The 19380-nt window shown below is 52.0% G+C and overlaps 1 protein-coding gene across 4 annotated transcripts in view; it reads right to left on the reverse strand.

Annotated features, from left to right (window-relative positions):
* Nucleotides 1–1459: 1459 nt before the first annotated feature.
* AP3S2 (adaptor related protein complex 3 subunit sigma 2) overlaps nucleotides 1460–19380 on the reverse strand; it is a 57752-nt gene continuing 39831 nt past the window's right edge. For 3 of the 4 annotated variants that reach the window (XM_051834275.2, XM_008275342.4, XM_002721492.5), the window contains 2 exons: nucleotides 3789–3896; nucleotides 1460–2349 (listed from right to left, as the gene is read on the reverse strand). In XM_051834275.2, the coding sequence (XP_051690235.1) occupies nucleotides 2221–2349; nucleotides 3789–3896 (237 nt within the window). In that variant the 3' untranslated portion in view covers nucleotides 1460–2220. Of the gene's footprint in view, nucleotides 2350–3788; nucleotides 3897–18512; nucleotides 18893–19380 lie in introns of those variants that run through there. The other variant, XM_008275343.4, reaches the window with a different exon arrangement.

A 19380-nucleotide genomic window follows, 5' to 3' on the forward strand; every position in this document is an offset into this window, starting at 1 on the left:
ACGTGGGAAACCTGGCTGGAGTTCCTGGCCCCACTGCGGCTGTTGTGGGCATCTGGGGAGTGAATTCTATCTCTGCCTCTCCTTGTCTCTCTCTGTCACTCTGCCTTTCAAATAGATGGATAAATAAAATCTTAAAAATTGAAAAAAAAAGAGAGGCTTAATGGCTTTGCCAGTTGCAGACAAGTAGTTAACGAACAGTTATCATTGCTTACACAAAGACTTGAATGTTAATGTTCCAAACTACTAACACAGGCTGGGCTCTGTGCCATTTTCAGAGGCCGTGTGAGGGATGCTGCCCGGGTGCTCACTTCTGGACTTCCAGGGCCAGCCCATGGTTTTGGCACCACCGGTTTCTGGCAGGCCGAGGCCATTGGAAGTCAGACTCTCCCAGGAAACCCGGCTCCTGTGCCGCCTGCGCAAGGCATTGGAGCCCATCACCACTCGACTGGAAAGCAATGACACGGGTCCAGCTTAGTGACCCGCCTCAGCCAGGCCTTCCGCTTCCCCAGCAGGTGCAAGGGGAGACTGTGAGGGGCGTGGCGGCCGCCTCAGTGCTTACACCATGTGACACGGTCACTGGCTGCCTTGGGACACAAAACGTGTTGTTCCCGAGTTCATGAGAAGTTACCTGGCGAGCTCTGAGGCTGTCTCCTTTCTACAAATACGATGAGAACGTTGGGAGGAGTCACTTTGGGCACAGGGAGGGCGGGGGAGCCCACAGGGTCAGGGGGTGGGCAGTCTCAGACCTTGGTCCTGGGGGTCCTAAAGCGCGTCTACTCTTCCCTGCAAATGGGGAGGAGGACGCTGTGGGCAAGGCTCGGGCCCTCGCAGGTGCAGAGCAACGCTGCTCCCCACCTCTCCCCTGCGGCACGTCAGCAAGCCTGGAAGGGACGCCCGGGCCGCCACATCGAGCAGCGCCCTGGAGACGAACGCCGCTGGGGCGCGAGGTCCGGTCCATTCACCCACAGTCCCCCTGGTTCCCACCTTCTGGCCACCGCCATCTCTGGGGCTCCCCAGAGGTTGTGACAGCGTGGGGACGAGAGGCACGGGCCGAAACGGAGGGTGACCGGCCCCGGCGCAGTCTGCTGGCCATAACCCCGGGCTGCTCTGGAGCGGCGAGTGAGGACACGGGGAACAGCCTGGGCCCAGGCGCGCAGGCTCGAGAGCGCCCCCAGCGGGAACGTTTACAGGGCAGCTCAGCACCACAGCTGAGAGCCGGCTGTGACAGCGCAGGGGCAGGAGCAAGCTCAGCTCTGGAAAAGGGTCTATCACATGTCACCCGAGCCCCGGGAGGGCAGCCCCCGGGGCGGGGCCCACAGCGCTGGCGCCTGCTCTCAGCCAGGTGTTTCCTCTGTCCGGACCCTGACTGTGACCCCCCAACTCCGGCTCCACACTCGACCCTGGCACAGACGCCCGTGGGTTTCCCACGGATGCAACTCAGCACTCAGGACACAGCAACTGGGCCTTCTGCTCCCGTGAGGAGAGTGTATTTCAGACTTGGAGAGCGTCCCAGTTCTGGGATGTTCCACAGGCTGTCAGCTGCAGCCTTCTGCAGCCTCGGGGCCTTCCTCACGACCCAGGGACCTCTCTGGCACATGGCTGGGGTGCTCTCCCTACCCACAGAAGGGAGGTGGGCATGCCCCAGGCCTCTGATCTGGACTGTGTCCTGCCCCTCCACACCTGTGACAAGTGGGGCGGTGAAGGTGGGGAGAACGCTCTGCAGAGGTGTGACGCACCTGCAGAGCCAGCGGAGGGGCGGCTCTCGTAAGGCCCTGCCCTTACCTGCCACCCCGACACCCCTAAATCTGAAGGGCCAGCCCTCTTCCTGAGGCGCCTCACCCCCAGGAAGTGCTAAGGACCTCACACCTGGAGCTCAGCTTCAGCTAAGGCTGAAGACTCCAGCCAGGGACCGCGCTTGGTCCTGGTGGTGGGCTCAGAGAAGCAAGCGGCCGCGGGAGGCAGTCCCTGGAGCGTGGTAGGGGAGGCGAAGGTGCGAGTGGCCTGGGCCAACGCCCACCCAGGAAGGCAAGGCCCTCCCATCCGCAGAGGCCACAGGTCAGAGCAGAGCCCAGCTGTGGAAGCGTGAACCCCCTTCCCACTGCACGCCACACAGAAAGGCTCAGGTCCCGACCTCTGACTTCTAAGGCTCAAAACGGTTCTGCTTCTGGACTGATTTGGCTTTGCTCACTCCAGGGCTCCAGTTCGCCCGCTCCTGCACCCTCACACAAACTGGGACAGGTTGGGGACTTTGATGTTGAGGTCGCCGATGTTGATGTTGCGCGGGATCTCGGGCAGGTTGATGTTCTTCACGGCAGACACGGCCCGCGCAGGGGCTGCTGAGAGGCCGCCCTGCGGACAAGCAGACAGCTCTCAGGGCCTTCCGCTCACTGCTTCAACGATCAGGCAGCGACGGGGAGGCGGCCTGGGGACGTTCTAGCCGAGCACACCCAAGTTTCACTCTGCCTCCGTGTCCTTCGAAGGCAGCCACCACCACCAGCTGGGAGGTTTGATGGGGTCTGGACTCAGGGACCCAAAGCCCGGGCCTGAACTAAACCACGGTTCCCTGGAGGCGGGACTGCGTCTTGGGCAGTTTCACGGCCCAGCCGCCAACAGAGCCTGGTGCGCAGTGGGGGCTGACTTCCCGCCAACAGAGCCTGGTGCGCGGTAGGTGCTGACTTCCTGTGTGTGATAACTCCCCGATAGGTTTTTTATCCCAGTCAGATGAAGCACTGCGCGCCCTCCTGGTTCTGAGGCGAACAAAACCCTTTCCTAAGGAGGCTGGAGATCCCTCCAGACAAGGGCAAAGTCACAGGGAAAAGGAACAACCATCACGGCCCTCGGACAACTGCTCGCCAGCCGCCAGCCGCCAGTGTGAGGTAGCCAACGGCTGGCCAGGAGCTGGGAGCACGGGAAGCGGTGTACAGGCCATGGCGGGACCGGTGACTGACAGGCGCCGGCGCTTTGTGAGGGGTGCGCGCGGTCCACGCCAACCTCCAGGCTCCCTCCCAGTGCGGGGAGGGGGGGGGGGGGAGGCGCTGATGGAGACTCAAGGCCACTCCCATCGGCTGCTTTCAGGGAGCCAGCTGCAGCTGCACCCCAGCCAGAGGCCCCGTGTCTCCCCTTGCTGCGGACTCGCTCACTCTTCCCGGAAGCTTCCCAGCCTGCGTTTCTGAAGAGACGCAGCGCCGCGGGGCCCGGGAGCCGCGGGAGCCGGGGTGGGAAAGCTTCCTCAGTAGGACGCCGTCCCCAGGCACGAAGAGCTCGCGCTCGCGGTTGCCTAAGATGCCCAGGCTCTCTCCAGACACTCAGAGCATGAGGAGGTGACTGTTCTGCCACGTGGGGAGAGCGGCGCGTGTAACCTCTGCTCCCAGCAAGGCTGGAATGGGGGGGCGGCCTTGCTGTGAGCACCACGTCGGGGTGCAAACCCAGACCAAACTCAACTGTTAAGGCTAACTGGGAAAAAGGGCACTGCAACGCGGAGGTCTGGCAGACACACGAGAAAGGGCTGCTGGGAGATCAGGTTCACAAGGCACACAAACTAGGACAACGCTGGAATCGGAGAGGGGCATTCTGGGTCCCTCTGGGTGCCTTTCTCTGCCGTCTGGTTTCTCCATTCATACTTCTTGCTCCAAAGTCTGAGATTTCAAACCTGCTTAGCTGCTGAGCTGCCAATCGATCGGTTTCGTGAACTCCAGGAAGAGGGGGGCATTCCCTAACACCCCACAGCACCACCGACACGCGCGCCTCCCCTCTCCACGCTGCCGGGGTGAGCGCAGCTGCTGACTCACCTCGGCTTTCTCCAGCCTGTTCTGAGCTTCGATCTGGGCCACGATCTCGTTCATGTTTGTCTCCAGCACCATGCCCCCCATCACCACCTCCTGGAGGATGTAGTGCACCTGCGGAGAGCAGAGATGCGCAGGGTCAGAGCTCTGGGCGGCTCGGCGTGCAGCCCAGGCGGGGCGGGTGTCCTGCTGCTGCAGCCCAGCAGTCAGACACAAGGCCAGGTCCTCAGTCACAACTCAGACGCCTCAGCTCTTGGCGCTGCCACCTCTCCAGTGAGACCAGGAGGGGCTTCTCCCACGTCAGGGCACACAGCAGCACCAACCTCTTGTAGCAGCCGCAGAGGTGCTGGCTGGGGGCACAGGCCGCACAGTCGGACAGGTAGTGTCTAAACCTTGGCGTCTGTTCAGTGTGTCGGCTTCCTTGCAGGGGTGTGGAGAAAGCTGGATGAGGGACTGTGTAGAGCACCCTGCCTACATCACACACACTGGGTTCTGCTTAAGGAACGATGGTTTCCATGACTAATATTACCATCCACACCGACTGGCATTAAGTATGTCAGCTATACCCAAACAATACCAGCTCTCTACCCATTAGATGCCAGGAGCTCCCTCCAGGTGTGACGACCAAACATGGCCCCAGACACTGCCCAATGTCGAGTCTAGAGCCAAGCGCCAGTCTCCTTGCCAATGAAGCTGAGAACAAAGATGCATCTGCACATCTGTGTATTTTTTTTAAAGATTTATTTATTTATTCGAGAGACAGAGTGATGTGGAGGGTGGGGGGAGAGGAAGAGGACTGGGCCACGCTGAAGCCAGCAGCCAGGAGCTCCATCTGGGTTTCCCATGTGCACTGGCAGGAAGCCGGATCAGAAGTGCAGACCAACCAGTGACTTAACCTGCTGCACCGTGATGCCCACTCCTCATATTCAGACAGTCTACACAGTGTTGCACCAGACTGTCTGAAGATTCCTCCCTAGGGACTCCATAGTTTATACTCCCTGTCCAGAAACAGACCTCTGAGAACACTAGGGCAGTTCCTCAGAACACTGAAGAGATGATTACCGTATTATGTGGCAAGTCCACTGAATGTATTATGTGGCAAGTCCACTGAATGTTCAATGCTAAAGAATTGAAAACAGGGACTCAAGGAGATACTTGTATGAAGGTACTTCACAAAGTTCATGGAAAATGGGATTAACGTTTAATTTTGGTGCAAATTTTTTTTATATTCTTGCATACAAAGGGTCCTCAAGAAATTCATGAAAGGGGTTGTGAGGGGGCCGGCACTATGGTTTAGGGGTAAAGCCACTGCCTGAAATGCCGGCATACCTAGGCGCTGGTTCAAGTCCTGGCTGCTCCACTTCTGACCTAACTCTCTGCGATGGCCTGGGAAAGCAGTGGAAGATGGGCCCCTGCACCCACGTGGGAGACTTGGAAGAAGCTTGAGGCTCCTGGCTTCGAATCGGCCCAGCCCCAGCAGTTGAGGCCAACTGTGGAGTCAACCAGCAGATGAAAGACCTCTCTTTCTCTCTCTGCCTCTGCCTCTCTATAACTCTGCCTTTCAAATAAATCTTTTAAAAGGGGGGAGTGGCTTTATGGTATAGTGGGTAAAGCCACCACCTGCAATGCCAGCATCCCATATGGGCACTGGTTTGTGTCCCAGCTGCTCCATTTCTGATCCAGCTCCTGGCTAATGGCATGGGAAAAGCAGTGGAAGATGGCCCAAATGTTTGGGCTCCTGCACCCACGTGGGAGACCCGGATGAAGTGCGCCTGGCTCCGGCCTGACCCAGTACTGGCTGTTGAAGACATCTGGAGGGTGAACCAGTGGCTGGAAGATCTCTCCCTGGGTCTCTCCCTCTTTCTCTGTAACTCTTTCAAAATAAATAAGTAAATCTTTCTAAAAAGTTCATGAAGACACATATTATGAAAAAACTGGGCATGAATTTATTTCTTTCTCTCTCTCTCTCTTTTTTTTTTTTTTTTTTGACAGGCAGAGTTAGACAGTGAAAGAGAGAGACAGAGAGAAAGGACTCCCTTCTGTTGGTTCACCCCCCACTACGGCTGGCGCTGTGCCGATCCGAAGCCAGGAGCCAGGTGCTTCCTCCTGGTCTCCCATGCAGGTGCAGGGCCCAAGCACTTGGGCCATCCTCCACTGTCCCCCTGGGCCACATCAGAGAGCTGGCCTGGAAGAGGAACAACCGGGACAGAACCAGTGCCCCAGCCGGGACTAGGACCTAGAGTACCGGCGCTGCAGGCGGAGGATTAGCCTAGTGAGTCATGGCGCAGGCCATGAATTTCAATTTATTTACACCAAAATAACTTTTTTTCTTTTTAAATTTATTTTTAAGGCCGAGAGGAGTGAGACAACGCAAGCTCCCAGCAGCCAGTGACTCATCAGACACCCATGACAGCAGGGCTGGGCCAGTCCAAAACCAGGAACCAGGAACTCAAACCGGGCCTCCTACATGGGTGGGAGGGACCCAGACACTTGAACCATCACCTGCTGCCTCCCAGGGTGCACACTGGCAGGAAGCTGGAGTTGGGAGCAGAGCCAGGACTCAAATCCAGACACTCTGATCTGGGATGTGTGTGTCTCAAGCAGGGCCTAACCCATGTGCCAAATGCCTGTCTCTCATCTTACCTTTTTTTTTTTTTTTTAAGAAAAATTTTATTTATTTGAAAGATAGAGTTACAGAGAAAGGTAGAGAGAGAGAGAGAGAGAGAGCTTCCACGCCCTGGTTCATTCCCCAGATGGCCACAATGGCCGGAGCTGAGCTGATCCGAAGCCAGGAGCTTCCTCAGGGTCTCCCATGTAGGTGCAGAGGCCCAAGGACTTGGGCCATCTTCTACTGCTTTCCCAGGTCATAGCAGAGAGCTGGATTGGAAGTGGAGCAGCTGGGTCTTGAACCAGCGCCCGTATGGGACGCCGGTGCCTTAGGCCAGGGCGTTAACCCGCTGTGCCACAGCGCAGGGGCCCTTATCTTATCTTTCAATTCTAGTTTCCCACAAACTTTATGCAGTGTCCTTGTCTTGTACTGCTATGTTCAAAGCAAAGATAATCTCAACAAACAAGAGGTGGCAGCAACCCAAGGGTTCATCAACAGATGAGTGGAAAAACTAAAGGTGGTCTTGACATACAGGAGAATATTATACAGCCTTAAAAAGGAAGGAGAGGCCGGCACTGCAGCTCAGTAGGCTAATCCTCTGCCTGTGGCACCAGCACCCTGGGTTCTAGTCCTGGTCGGGGCGCCGGATTCTGTCCCAATTGCTCCTCTTCCAGTCCAGCTCTCTACTGTGGCCCCGGAGTGCAGTGGAGGATGGCCCAAGTGCTTGGGCCCTGCACCCCATGGGAGACCAGGAGGAAGCACCTGGCTCCTGGCTTCAGATCGGCACAGTGCTGGCCGTAGTGGACATTTGGGGGGTGAACCAACAGAAGGAAGTCCTTTCTCTCTGTCTCTCTCTTTCACTGTCTAAACTCTGCCAGAGAGAAAGAGAGAGAGAGAGAGAGAGAGAGAGAGAAAGAAATAAATTCATGCCCAGTTTTTTCATAATATGTGTCTTCATGAACTTTTTAGAAAGATTTACTTATTTATTTTGAAAGAGTTACAGAGAAAGAGGGAGAGACCCAGGGAGAGATCTTCCAGCCACTGGTTCACCCTCCAGATGTCTTCAACAGCCAGTACTGGGTCAGGCCGGAGCCAGGCGCGCTTCATCGGGGTCTCCCACGTGGGTGCAGGAACCAATGCTGTAACAGGAGTGCACCCTGAGGAGATTATGCTAAATGAAGTAAACCAGACACAACGGACGAGGTCGGGATGTACTGGAGCGGTCACACTTCAGGGACAGAAAGAAGAATGGCAGGGAAGAGACTAAGCTGTCTCCTGTGCACACTGCTTCAGTCTGCAGGATGCAGAGTTCTGGAGGCGGGCGATGGTCACGGACGCCCGGCCACGTGAATGTACTTAAAGCTACCGCACTGCAAACTTCAAAGTGGCAAGGATGCCAAACTTGATGTACGTGCACCTTACTAAATTGCTTAAGGAAGGAAAGAAACGAAGAAAGAACTAGGCCTCGATATCAGTACTCTGTTCATTTTGCTAACCAAGCCTTCTTGGGTGCAAAGTAGTACTACGCGCCAAGCACTTTTTGCAACTTACTTTAACTTTAACCAGCGGCCTGAGGTAGGTAACCCTCATGTTACCTGGGAGGAGAAGTCAGTCCAACGACGCCCCCGTGCAGCACGGCAGCAGCAGCACTGAGCGCCCAGCTCCCGGTCTGCCCTCAGCCCACCCTCAGTTTTGGAGCAGGAACTTCCTGGGACCCGGGGCTGGGACAAATGAATAACCACACAAACAAGCTGTGCGTGCCTCACAGAGTCGTCTCAGGCACAAGGGAGCCACTGCTCAGAGATGCTCCCCTCCACCCGTGTACAAAGAACGGGGTCAGTGAACTCACCCAGAGTCCAAAGGCAGCCTGGGGCACAGTCGTAGCCCCGCCCCCGCTCCAGCATCCTGCAAATAGCCAGTCCCTAAAAAACGCATCTATTTAGGGACAAGCATGAAAGATAAATCTGCACAGGATCTATATAAAGGTACAACAAGAAAAAAATCAGGAAAGAAACAGGAAAACAAAACAGCAGACTAAGACCACACCCTGGAAAATGGCGCCAGAGAGCAGTTAAAGCCACGATAAAGCATTCTGCAAAAGTGACAAAGAGAAAGCCCAGTGAATGAAACGGCCATCTGCAGGAAGAGCTCAGAGCACAAACACAAGAGCTTCCGGCAGAGGCGGGGACACAAGACGAGAAGGTGGATCCAACAGAGCTCAGCGAAGTGGAAGGAAAAACTGGCCCAGACGTGAAGGTAAGACTGAAGGCGCGGCAAGAAGAGACAGCAGGGGACAGTGACAGATGGGAAAATGTAAATGCAACGACAGGGCTGGGTTGTGCCTCCCTGGTTACACCCGCTTGTGACACTGGCATCACATACAAGTCTTGGCTCCTCTGCGTCCCATCCAGCTCCCTGCTAATGCGCCTGGGAAGGCTGCAGAAGATGGGCCAAGTGTTTGGGTCCTTGGCACCCACATGGGAGACCTGGAGGGAGTTCCTGGCTCCTGGCTTTGGCCCAGTCCAGACCTGGCTGTTGCAGCCATTTGGGGAGTGAACCAGCGGATGGGTGATCTCTGCCTCTCCTGCTCTCTGTCGCTCTGCCTCTCAAATAAATACATAAAGATTTTTAAAAAGAAAAAAGTAAATTAAAAACAGCTAAAAGGCACAGAAAGGAAATAGAAAAGACAGCAAAGGAGACAAATGGAAAAAATACTTAAAATTTCTTCCTAAAGATGACATGAAGACAGAACTCGAGATGAGTCTGAGCTCCATGAGGGCTGGGATCTACACACTCAAGAGCACGGTGTATCCCAGGGAAAACAGACCCCCGCCAATGCCATGAAACACTGTTTTCTTTTCTTTTTTAAAAGATTTATTTATTTATCTGAAAGGCGAACTGGCAGGGGTGGGATGGGAAGCCTTCCATCTTCTGGTTCACTTCCCAAATGGCTGCAATGGCCAGGGCTGGGTCAAGCTGAAGCCAGGATCCTAGAACTCCTTCCAGGTCTCCCACGTGGGTGGCAGAGGCCCAAAGACTTGGGCTATCTTTTGCAGATTCCCCAGACACATTATCAGGGAGCCACAGTGGAAATGGAGCAGCTGGGACTTGAACCGGCACTGGTATGGGATGCTGGTGCCACAGGACACAGCTTAGGCCACTGCACTGTGGCTCCATGACACACCTCTTAGGTATCAATTCTGGATATCTGCACCCAGGTACAAAGATCAAATCACAGAAAGGGGAACAAAACTTGAAAATTTTCCACATTAATATTTAATGCAAGAAAAAAAAAGCAGCAATCTTCATAACATTTTCAAGGGGATGAGGTGACTCAGAGATGTATACTGAGTCATCCGTCGAGAGGAACAGCCTGGACAGGTTGTTCCCCTGAGTGCTGAGGGGTCTACGAAAGGCAATGGGCTAAGGTGGCGGAAAAAGAAGACTGAAGCTACTTGAGGGTAGGAGTAAGACTAGAATGGGATGAGGACGACAGCACTAACCTGAACTCATGCCTTTCAATTAGCACAAATTAGGACAAGAGAAGGGGAAAAGGGAGGGAGGCAAAACAGCACGGATTTCTCGGCCCTCAACAACTGACAGCCCTCAGATAGCATCTGAAACAGACAATACAAGTAATAAAGACAGTTACTATGACTTTCTTAAAAAAGATTTATTTATTTATTTGAAATACAGAGTTACAGAGAGAGAGAGAAAGAGAGAGAGAGAAAGTCTTCTGTATGCTGGTTCACTCCCTAAGTGGCCACAATGGCTGGAGCAGGGCCAATCCGAAGCCAGGAGCCAAGAGCTTCTTCTGGGTCTCCCACATGGGTTCGGGGCCCAGGCACTTGGGGCATCTTACACTGCTTTCCCAGGCGCATTAGCAGAGAGGTGAATTGGAAGTGGAGCAGCCAGGACTCCAACAGGTGCCCATTTGGGATGCTGGCCCTACAGGTGGAGGCTTTACCTTCTACACCACAGCACCAGCCCCAGTTACTATGACTTTTATAAAAAGATTTATTTATTTATTTGAAAGGTGGAGTGAGAGATCTATCTGCCGGTTCACTTATCAAACGGCTACAACAGCTGGGACTGGGCCAGTCCAAAGCCAGGAGACAGGACGTTCATGTGGGTCTCCCATATGGGTGGCAGGAACTTAAGTACGTGGGCCATCTTCTGCTACCTCCCAGGCACATTAACAGGAAGCTGGATCACAAGCAGAGCAGCTGGGACCTGAATGAGCACCCTGATATGGGATTTGGATACAACACTCATCCCTTCTTATAACTTCTATTGTGACTTTCTCATTCTATGTTCAAGTCTATCATTTGTTAGAACAAACTTGTGATTAGGGGACAAGATCTTTTCTGCTGATTAACACTCTATGCCACTATTCTATAAAACTTACCCACAGTGTTGTTTCTCTAAAGAGGGAGAACTCGGACTCCAGGGAACAGTAAGTACAGAATCCTTCTAGAGTTCCAGAATCCCTCTGCCTCCAGCTTTCTTGCCTGAATCTTTTTTTAAAAAAAGATTTATTTTTTTGAAAGTCAGAGTTACTCAGAGAGAGAAGGAGAGGTAGAGAGAGAGGTTTTCCATCCACTCGTTCACTCTCCAACTGGCTGTAATGGTCAGAGCTGCACTGATCCGAAGCCAGGATCCAGGAGTTTCTTCTGGGTCTCCCGAGTGGGTGCAGAGGCCCAAGGACTTAAGCCATCTTCCACTGCTTTCCCAGGCCATAACAGAGAGCTGGATGGGAAGTGGAGCACCCAGGATTCGAACCGGCGTCTATATGAGATGTTGGCCCTGCAGGCGGCAGCTTTACCCACTACGCCACAGCGCCAGTCCTCATCTTGCCTGAATCTAATTAAACTTTGTTTCTTGTTTTAAGGAACTTGCCTTTCCAAAGCATTCACTTTAGTTTGCACAGAACAATTCTCTCTTCTCACTTCTAGTATAGCCATCATTGAATCAAATTACATAATTCTAACACAACCAGTAGACAGGCTTAACCAGATCCAGAAACTCAGGCGGTGAGAGTGCAGAGTGGAGCACAGAGCTGCCCATGGAGACAAGGGGACTTCAGAAAGCTGGAGGTTGCCAAGCATGGGTGTTGGCGGCACGCGTCCAAAAATTCATACTGAGCTCACACACCTGTACAGATACAGTCAGAGGACAAAGGAGGGCTCTGTTAAGTGACAGGAGGTGACGGACAGATGAATCGTGAGGCTGCCAGCAGAAAACTAGGCATACTTGTGACAACACTGAGAGGCGAGGCACCGACCAACAAAGGGCACTTTGGGCAGACAGGAAAGGACTTCTGAGATCTGAGTCAGGGAGATGGCATTTAATACCACAGGAACAGGAGAGAACAAAGAGGCAAAGGTCTTCACGAGCCCTAAAACTCCCTGACACGGTGTGTCCTGAACAAATATGAACTATCAAGTCATAATACCGCTGCTTCCTGCTAACTCAGCAAGCTCCCTAAATAATGACACCAGCAAATTCACTCAGAAGTGGTTAACTGAGCTTAAACAAAAGTGCTGCTGATTTATTAGTTCTTGGAGAATTCAGTAGTAATCTGACCTAGAAATAACCACAATCAGGAAGTTTCATCTGAACTTAAAGATTAAGATAATTCCAACAAACCAACAGGATTTCCCGGTATAAGGAGCAGGCAATGGAGAAGATATTTTGGGTGGTGAATGTGAAATCTTAAGAAAAACGTGGAGTGGAAACTCATGTTTTCCAAGATCAACATATACACATTTATGACCACATTTTATTTTCTTTTTTAAAAAAGATTTATTTATTTACTTGAGAGTCAGAGTGACAGAGAGACAGAGAGGGAGAAAGAGAGAGACCTTCTGTCTGCTGGTTTATTCCCTAGATGGCTGCAATGGCCAAGGCTGGACCAGGCCCAAGTCAGGAACCAGAAGCTTCCTCCGTGTCTCCCACGTGGGAGGCAGGGGCCCAAGCATTTGAGCCCTCTTCTGCTGCTTTTCCCAAGTCATTACTAGGAAACTGGATTGGAAGTGGGAGCAGCCAGGACACAAACCAGTGCCCATATGGGATGCTGGCACTGCAGGAGGTAGTCTTACCTGATATACCACAGTGCCAGCCCCCACGGCCACAATTTAGTGAGTTAGAAGTTGATGGTCGTAGTTCTGTCCCATTTGAATTTGTTTTGAAAGCCCTCAAAGGAGTCCAGAGCAGGAATGATGGTGAATCAGAACGTCGACCTCTGAAGGCAGTCTAACTGTTAGCAACCCCGAGCTTCCTCCCAGTGCGCCTGGGAGCCGAGGTCCCGCTAGCTACTCTTCCTAGGGAGCTGGACGCCTTTGTCCCACTAGCGGCTCTTTCCTGGGAGCTGTCAGACAACCTTCCCTCTCCTGAAGGCTCCCGCTTCGGTAGCCGGGTCCCGCGGGCATCTGCTTTGTCCTCTATTATTTCCTCTCAGTGACAGCTTCCCACAGTCCCACAGCCAGCAGTGTCCTGAGGGGGACAGGGCCTTTGGGGTTCTGTATTCATCAGTTCTGCTGCGCCTCGGTTTACTAACAGATAAAACAGGAAGACCACACCTGGGAGTGCTGAGGGTTCCCGGGGCTCGGTTCAACGCTGGGACTCCTTACACCAGAGGCTGTCGGCCTAACACAGGCCTGGCCAGCAGCCCCACAGTAAAAATGCACAGAAGCGGAAAGCAAGACAGATGCCATCAGAAGAGAGTGGAGTGGCTGACCTGCCGGGATTCCCAACGGACAGCCAGCACTTCTCCACCTGAGAGCCAGGGCTCCTCGTGTGCCCTGTCTGTGCTCCGTACCGTTACTTCCCCTCTTGTTCTTCAGGCAGCTCCTGACAGAGTTCTGCACCAGGTGGACGCTCCTCCAGGACTTGACAGGCTGAATAGCCAAGGCGTGGGCCAGATGAACTGGGAAAGGCCCAGGCCCTCCCCTCAGTGACACTGCTGCACGTGGAGAGGGTGTCATGAGGCTCTTCATTCAGTGCACTGTCGCTCTGCCTCTTCCGCAACCACAATCCCTTGGGGGCTGGTTCTACGTCATACTCTTCCCTGGGTCTCCAGTGCTGAGCACCACACTGAGGAAGTGCTGTTTCATAAACGCTGGCTGATCAGCAAGAAGAGGCTGGTCGTGCTCACACGCCCTGGCTGTGGGGGGCTCAGGCATTCTGGGCTGGCACACGCTGCCACCCTGGCATTATGAAACAAGTGCTACCATGTGGGACACAGAGCTAACGTCAACAGGTAAGAGCTGATGGAAGACTGATGGAGTCCAGACAGAAAAATCAAAGTGTCACTTCAAGGACACAGGTGTGTCTCAGGAACCTCGCTCTGACCTGCTGGCAGTAGACACAAGTCAGTTTCAACAACCCTCCCGAGGCCAGGAGCTCTGGGATCTTCAAGATCCCTTAAGCAAGAGTTCCATTCTTGAAACTCGATGAAGGGCGGGATGGGAGAGGGAGTGGGCGAGGGGAGGGCTGCGGGAGGGAGGGAGGTTGGGGGGGGAGCCACAGCAATACCAAAGTTGCACTTTGTAAATTCACATTTATTAAATAAATAAATAAAAAGAACTTATTGGGGGGAAAGCCATTATAATTCATAAACTGTACTTTGGAAATTTATATTTATTAAATAAAAGTTAAAAAAAAGAGTTCCATTCTTGCTTATGTTTCTCACCGAAGCCAAAGAACATCTGGATCTAACTCCATTCAATAGAGACCACTGGGGCCCAAGCTGGGGCGTAGCAGGTAAAGCTGCCGTCTGCAGTGCCAGCATCCCATGTGGGCAGCAGTTCGAGTCCTGGCTGCTCCACTTCCGACCCAGCTCTCTGCCATGGTCTGGGAAAGCAGTAGAAGATGGCCCAAGTCCTTGGGCCCCTGCACGCATGTGGGAGACCTGGAGAAAGCTCCTGGCTCCTGGCATCGGATTGGCCCAGCTCCGACCATTGTAGCCATTTGGGGAGTAAACCAGTGGATGGAAGACCTCTCTCTCTCTCTGCTTCTCCTCTCTCTGTGTAACTCTGACTTTCAAATAAATAAATAAATAAATAAATCTTAAAAAAAAAAAAAAGAGAGAGAGAGACCACCATAAAACAAGCTGATCTGGAGGCTGAAGATAGTAAACAAGAAGGCAGAGGCAAGGCCTTTAAATTGTTCTTCTCTAATAAAAACACTTAGTCTCCAAACCTTTAACTGATCATGTCCCAGAAGTTTAAGTACTATACTTACAACGCATTTTCCCATTAATACAGTAAGTAAGGTTCCCAGGTTAGCAGCTCACACAGGCAGACTTAATCCATCATGCTACCCAGAGCACCCTGCAGCTACACACAGGGTACACTGCTCCTGTAATACAATGCAGCTCTCGACTCCAGCCAGCAGAACTCTCGGCAGAGAGGGTAGGTAAAGCCTGAGACACCAGCGGCACATGAATGTACTTAGCACTCCAAACCTAACCACAGCCACAGGAACCCCTGGCTCCCATCGGCCCCTCCCGGTGTACTGTACTAGACAACAAAGGCCTCGTACATCACAAGAGACGGACTCACACTCCACCTGTCTGTCTGTTGTACTCTGACACATTCATCTTTCTTAAAAGTAACTGCGCCGTGGCTCACTAGGCTAATCCTCTGCCTGGCGGCACCTGCACACCGGGTTCTAGTCTCAGTCGGGGCGCCAGATTCTGTCCCAGTTGCCCCTCTTCCAGTCCAGCTCTCTGCTGTGGCCAGGGAGTGCAGTGGAGGATGGCCCAAGTGCTTGGGCCCTGCACCCCATGGGAGACCAGGATAAGTACCTGGCTCTTGCCATCGGATCTGCGCGGTGCGCTGGCCGCGGCGGCCATTGGAGGGTGAACCAACGGCAAAGGAAGACCTTTCTCTCTGTCTCTCTCACTGTCCACTCTGCCTGTCAAAAAAAATAAAATAAAATAAAATAAAATAATAAAAATAGAAAGTAACTGCTACCACACAGGAGACAAATACAAAGCACAAGGTCACGGTGTTCGTATGGGAACACTACGATGCCAATAATGAAATACTCAAGCTTTGGTGGTTTTTCCCAATTTATTTATTTATTTTTTCAATTAATTTATTTTCATTTTATTTGAAAGGCAGAGAGACTGTGAGAGATCTTCTATCTGCTGCTTCATTCATCAAATGTCTACAACAGCCAGGGTTGGGCCAGGCCGAAGCCGGAGCCCACTGATGTGCACACCCTGAAAGGGAGCAGGTGGTGGCTTAAGTACTTGGGTCCTCGCAAACCATATGGGAGACCTGAATTGAGGAAGTGAAGATAAAATATGGACCCTGTTCTCAAAGGGCTTAGAATCAAGGAAGGGAGATAAAACATAAAACAGAATTAACTACAATAAAAGGAAGACTATGATAATAAGTACATGACCCAAGTACAAAATGCTGTTAGTTCAGAGGACAGCAGGTCTGAACTCATTAGGATGTGAGGAGAAGGCAGGCAGGCAGTAGGAGTGGCAAATCACCTAGTAACGCATTAATTATCCTCCATGCTCTACTAATTCATCATCATCTTTTTTTAAAATAAGAGGATCACTCACTGGCTTCTTGTTTTATGCTCTTTGAGTACACATAGTTGACTGTGGCAAAGATACCCCATCTACCTGAAAGGCAGAGGAACAAAGAGAGAGAGAAATGAGGAGGGGGGAGAAGAGACAGAGAGAAAGAGCATACTAGCTTCCATCCACTGGTTCACTCCCTATATGCCAGCGACAGCCAGGGCTGGGCAGGCAGAAGCCAGGAGCCAGGAGCTCCATCCAGGTCCCCTGTGTGGATGGCAGAGATCCAGTTCTTCAGGCATCTTCTTCTGCCTCCCAGAATGCACCAGCAGGAAGTTGTATCAGAACTGGAGTAGCCAGGACTCAAACTGGGATCAGAGTATCCCAAGTGTTGGCTTAACCCACTGAACTACAGTGCCTGCTCTGTTCCTTCCCTTTTAAAAAACAATTTTTAGGGGGCCAGTGTTGTGGCGTAGTAGGTAAAGTGCTGCCTGCAGTGCCGGCATCCCATCTGGGCACCAGTTCGAGTCCTGGCTGCTCCACTTCCAATCCAGCTCTCTGCTATGGCCTGGGAAAGCAGTACAAGATGGGCTAAGTCTTCGGGCCCCCACGTGGGAGACCCAGAGGAAGCCCCTGGCTTCTGGCTTTGGATTGGCGCAGCTCCAGCCGTTGCGGCCAATGGAGGAGTGAACCAGTGGATGGAAGACCTCTCTCGCTCTCTCTCTGCCTCTCCTTCTCTGTGTAACTCTTTCAAATAAATAAATAAATATTAAAAAATAAAAAAAAATATTTTTTGGGGCCAGCACTGTGGTGTAGTGGGCTAAGCCTCTGTCTGTGGCACTGGAATCCCATATGAGCACTAGTTCGTGTCCTGTGCCCCTCTTCTGATCCAGCTCTCTGCTATGGCCTGAGAAAGCAGTGGAAGATGGCCCAAGTCCTTGGGCCCCTGCACCCGTGTGTGAGACCAAGAAGATGCTTCTGGTTCCTGGCTTCGGATCGGCACAGCTCCAGCCATTGCACCCATCTGGGGAGTGAAACAGTGGATGGAAGACCTTTCTGTAACTCTGCCTCTCATCAAATAAATAAAATCTTTAAAAAAAATTTTTTTTTATGAGTCAGAATTCTCTTGTGAATCAATTTCCAAATAAATTCCAGCAAGATTTTTCTTTCTAGCCTACTGTTTCATCTTCCTTATCTCCTACCTATTTGCAGGATGGGTCCCAAATGCCAAGCACTGTGCTGGGCACGGGACCTGAGCCAGACTGTGTCCTCTTGAGTCTGACCTGCTCCCTGGCTGGTTCTCTGCTGACCAACAGGACTCAGGCGCGTCTTTTCTCATGTGTAGGATGATGAAAGAGGCACAGCTCTGTGTCGAGTGCAGGCTACCACAGACGCCAGTGTCTGCATTTCCAAGATGTGTGAACAAATAAGAACTAGCGTACTTGGCTGCCAGGCCTATTCTAAGGCCCAAAAAAAAAAAAAAGAGGCAGGAAACGAAGAGGAGTAAGTAACAGATGGGTGGTAACTTGGTAATTAAAATCAAGTCCTCTGAACCTCTATCCCAGGGCTGGAATCTATCCACTGTCTCGAAACAGTATAGACCCTCACTGCTGTGGTGAGAGCTCTCTGCTGAGCTGCCCAGTCTCCAGCTGAGCGGTAGTAAAAGAAGCACAACTTATCAGATAAAAAAAAAAAAATTTTCCAACTGCCATGCCTGAATCCACAAACTTCTAAGATGGTCTCCATCTCCAAAGTTCCAGTTCTTTTTTTTTTTTTTTTTAAAGATTATTTGAAAGTCAGAGTTATACAGAGAGAGAAGGAGAGGCAGAGGGAGAGAGAGGTCTTCCATCCACTGGTTCACTCCCCAGTTGGCCACAACGGCCAGAGCTGCGCCGATCCGAAGCCAGGAGCTTCTTCTGGGTCTCCCATACAGGTGCAGGGCCCAAGGACTTGAGCCATCCTCCACTGCCTTCCCAAGCCACAGCAGAGAGCTGGACTGGAAGTGGAGCAGCCGGGATTCAAACCAGCGCCCATATGGGATGCTGGCACTGCAGACAGCAGCCTAACTCGCTAAGCCACAGCGCCGGCACCCCGGTTCCTTCTAAGCCACTGCCCATGGACAGCTCGTGGCTTTGCTCATTCACTGCCCTTTATATACTAGGTCAGAAAGCTGCAAAACTCTCACATCCCTGAAGCCAAGTTATACAAAGAGTTCCGTGTCACTGGAGCATCAAGTTCAAAGCGGGAAAATGGCGAGAGGCGAGCTCTGGGAGAGCTCTAGCAGTCTTCCTACCTGGGTCAACAGACCTCAGCTTCCTCCTCCCGGCAGTGGCCCCAACTTTTTTCTACACTCATGAAAATTCACTTGCATAACACAACCCCTTTGATCACTCAGTGTCCACTAACATTCAGCAGGGTTTCAAGGTAGGGGCTGGGAGAATTGCTGCCACTTAGACAGGGCAGGGAGCCAGGCAAGGCAGTGACTGAATGTGGTAAAACTGGAGGCAGAGAGAGCAGAAGGAAAAAAGTAAAAGACGAATTCACCGTTCACTCACGAATTCCAGTCCTCAAAATAACCATGTATGGTGGGCGATAATGTATTTAATCAAACTGAAGACTTCACTGATAGTAAAAAAAAAAAAAGAACAATGATTTTCTCTGAAGAAAAATATTGCCAATGAAATTATTACATTTAACAAATCTTGACATCTGAGATGTTAAAATCTTAAGTGTTCCCCCAAAAGTGAGTCTAAGAACTGATGGGATAGGACCACCCTGTTTTACAACTGAAGAAACCTGGGGTAGAGAGGTCTTTCAGGGCACTACATCACATAGCTGCGAAGTAGGACAGCTGGGGAGGCCCCTCCATGCAGAACCAGCCCCAGGCCAGGACACCAGGCTCCTTCCAAGTCTATCCAGGTTGCTATCTCCAGGCAGCAAAGGCAAGTGAGTGAGTCCACCCTGGAGACAAGCAAGGATGCACAGGTTACGACTTTCAAAGTCAAGGTCTAGTTAGGAACCAGTTTTTAAAAATAGACCTACAGGGGCCAGCGCTGTGGTGGGTAAAACTGCCACCTGCAGCAATGACATCCCATATGGGCGCTGGTTCGAGTCTTGGCTGCTCCACTTCCAATCCAGCTCTCTGCTATGGCCTGGGAAAGCAGTACAAGATGGCTCCAGTCCTTGGATCCCTGCACTCACGTGGGAAGCCCGGAGGAAGCTCCTGGCTCCTGGCTTCAGATTGGCACAGCTCCGGCGGTTGCGGCCAACTGGGGAGTGAACCAGCAGATGGAAGACCTCTTTTTCTCTGCTTCTCCTTCTCTCTCTGTGTAACTCTGACTTTCAAATAAATAAATAAATCTTAAAAAAAAAAAAAAAAAAAAGAGCACTCTGGGCTACTGTGCTCATCAACCGAGTGTCACACACCGACACCATTGCAAAGGAGTTTA

This window comes from Oryctolagus cuniculus, chromosome 12 (assembly GCF_964237555.1).
Source record: "Oryctolagus cuniculus chromosome 12, mOryCun1.1, whole genome shotgun sequence".
Lineage (NCBI taxonomy): Eukaryota > Metazoa > Chordata > Mammalia > Lagomorpha > Leporidae > Oryctolagus > Oryctolagus cuniculus.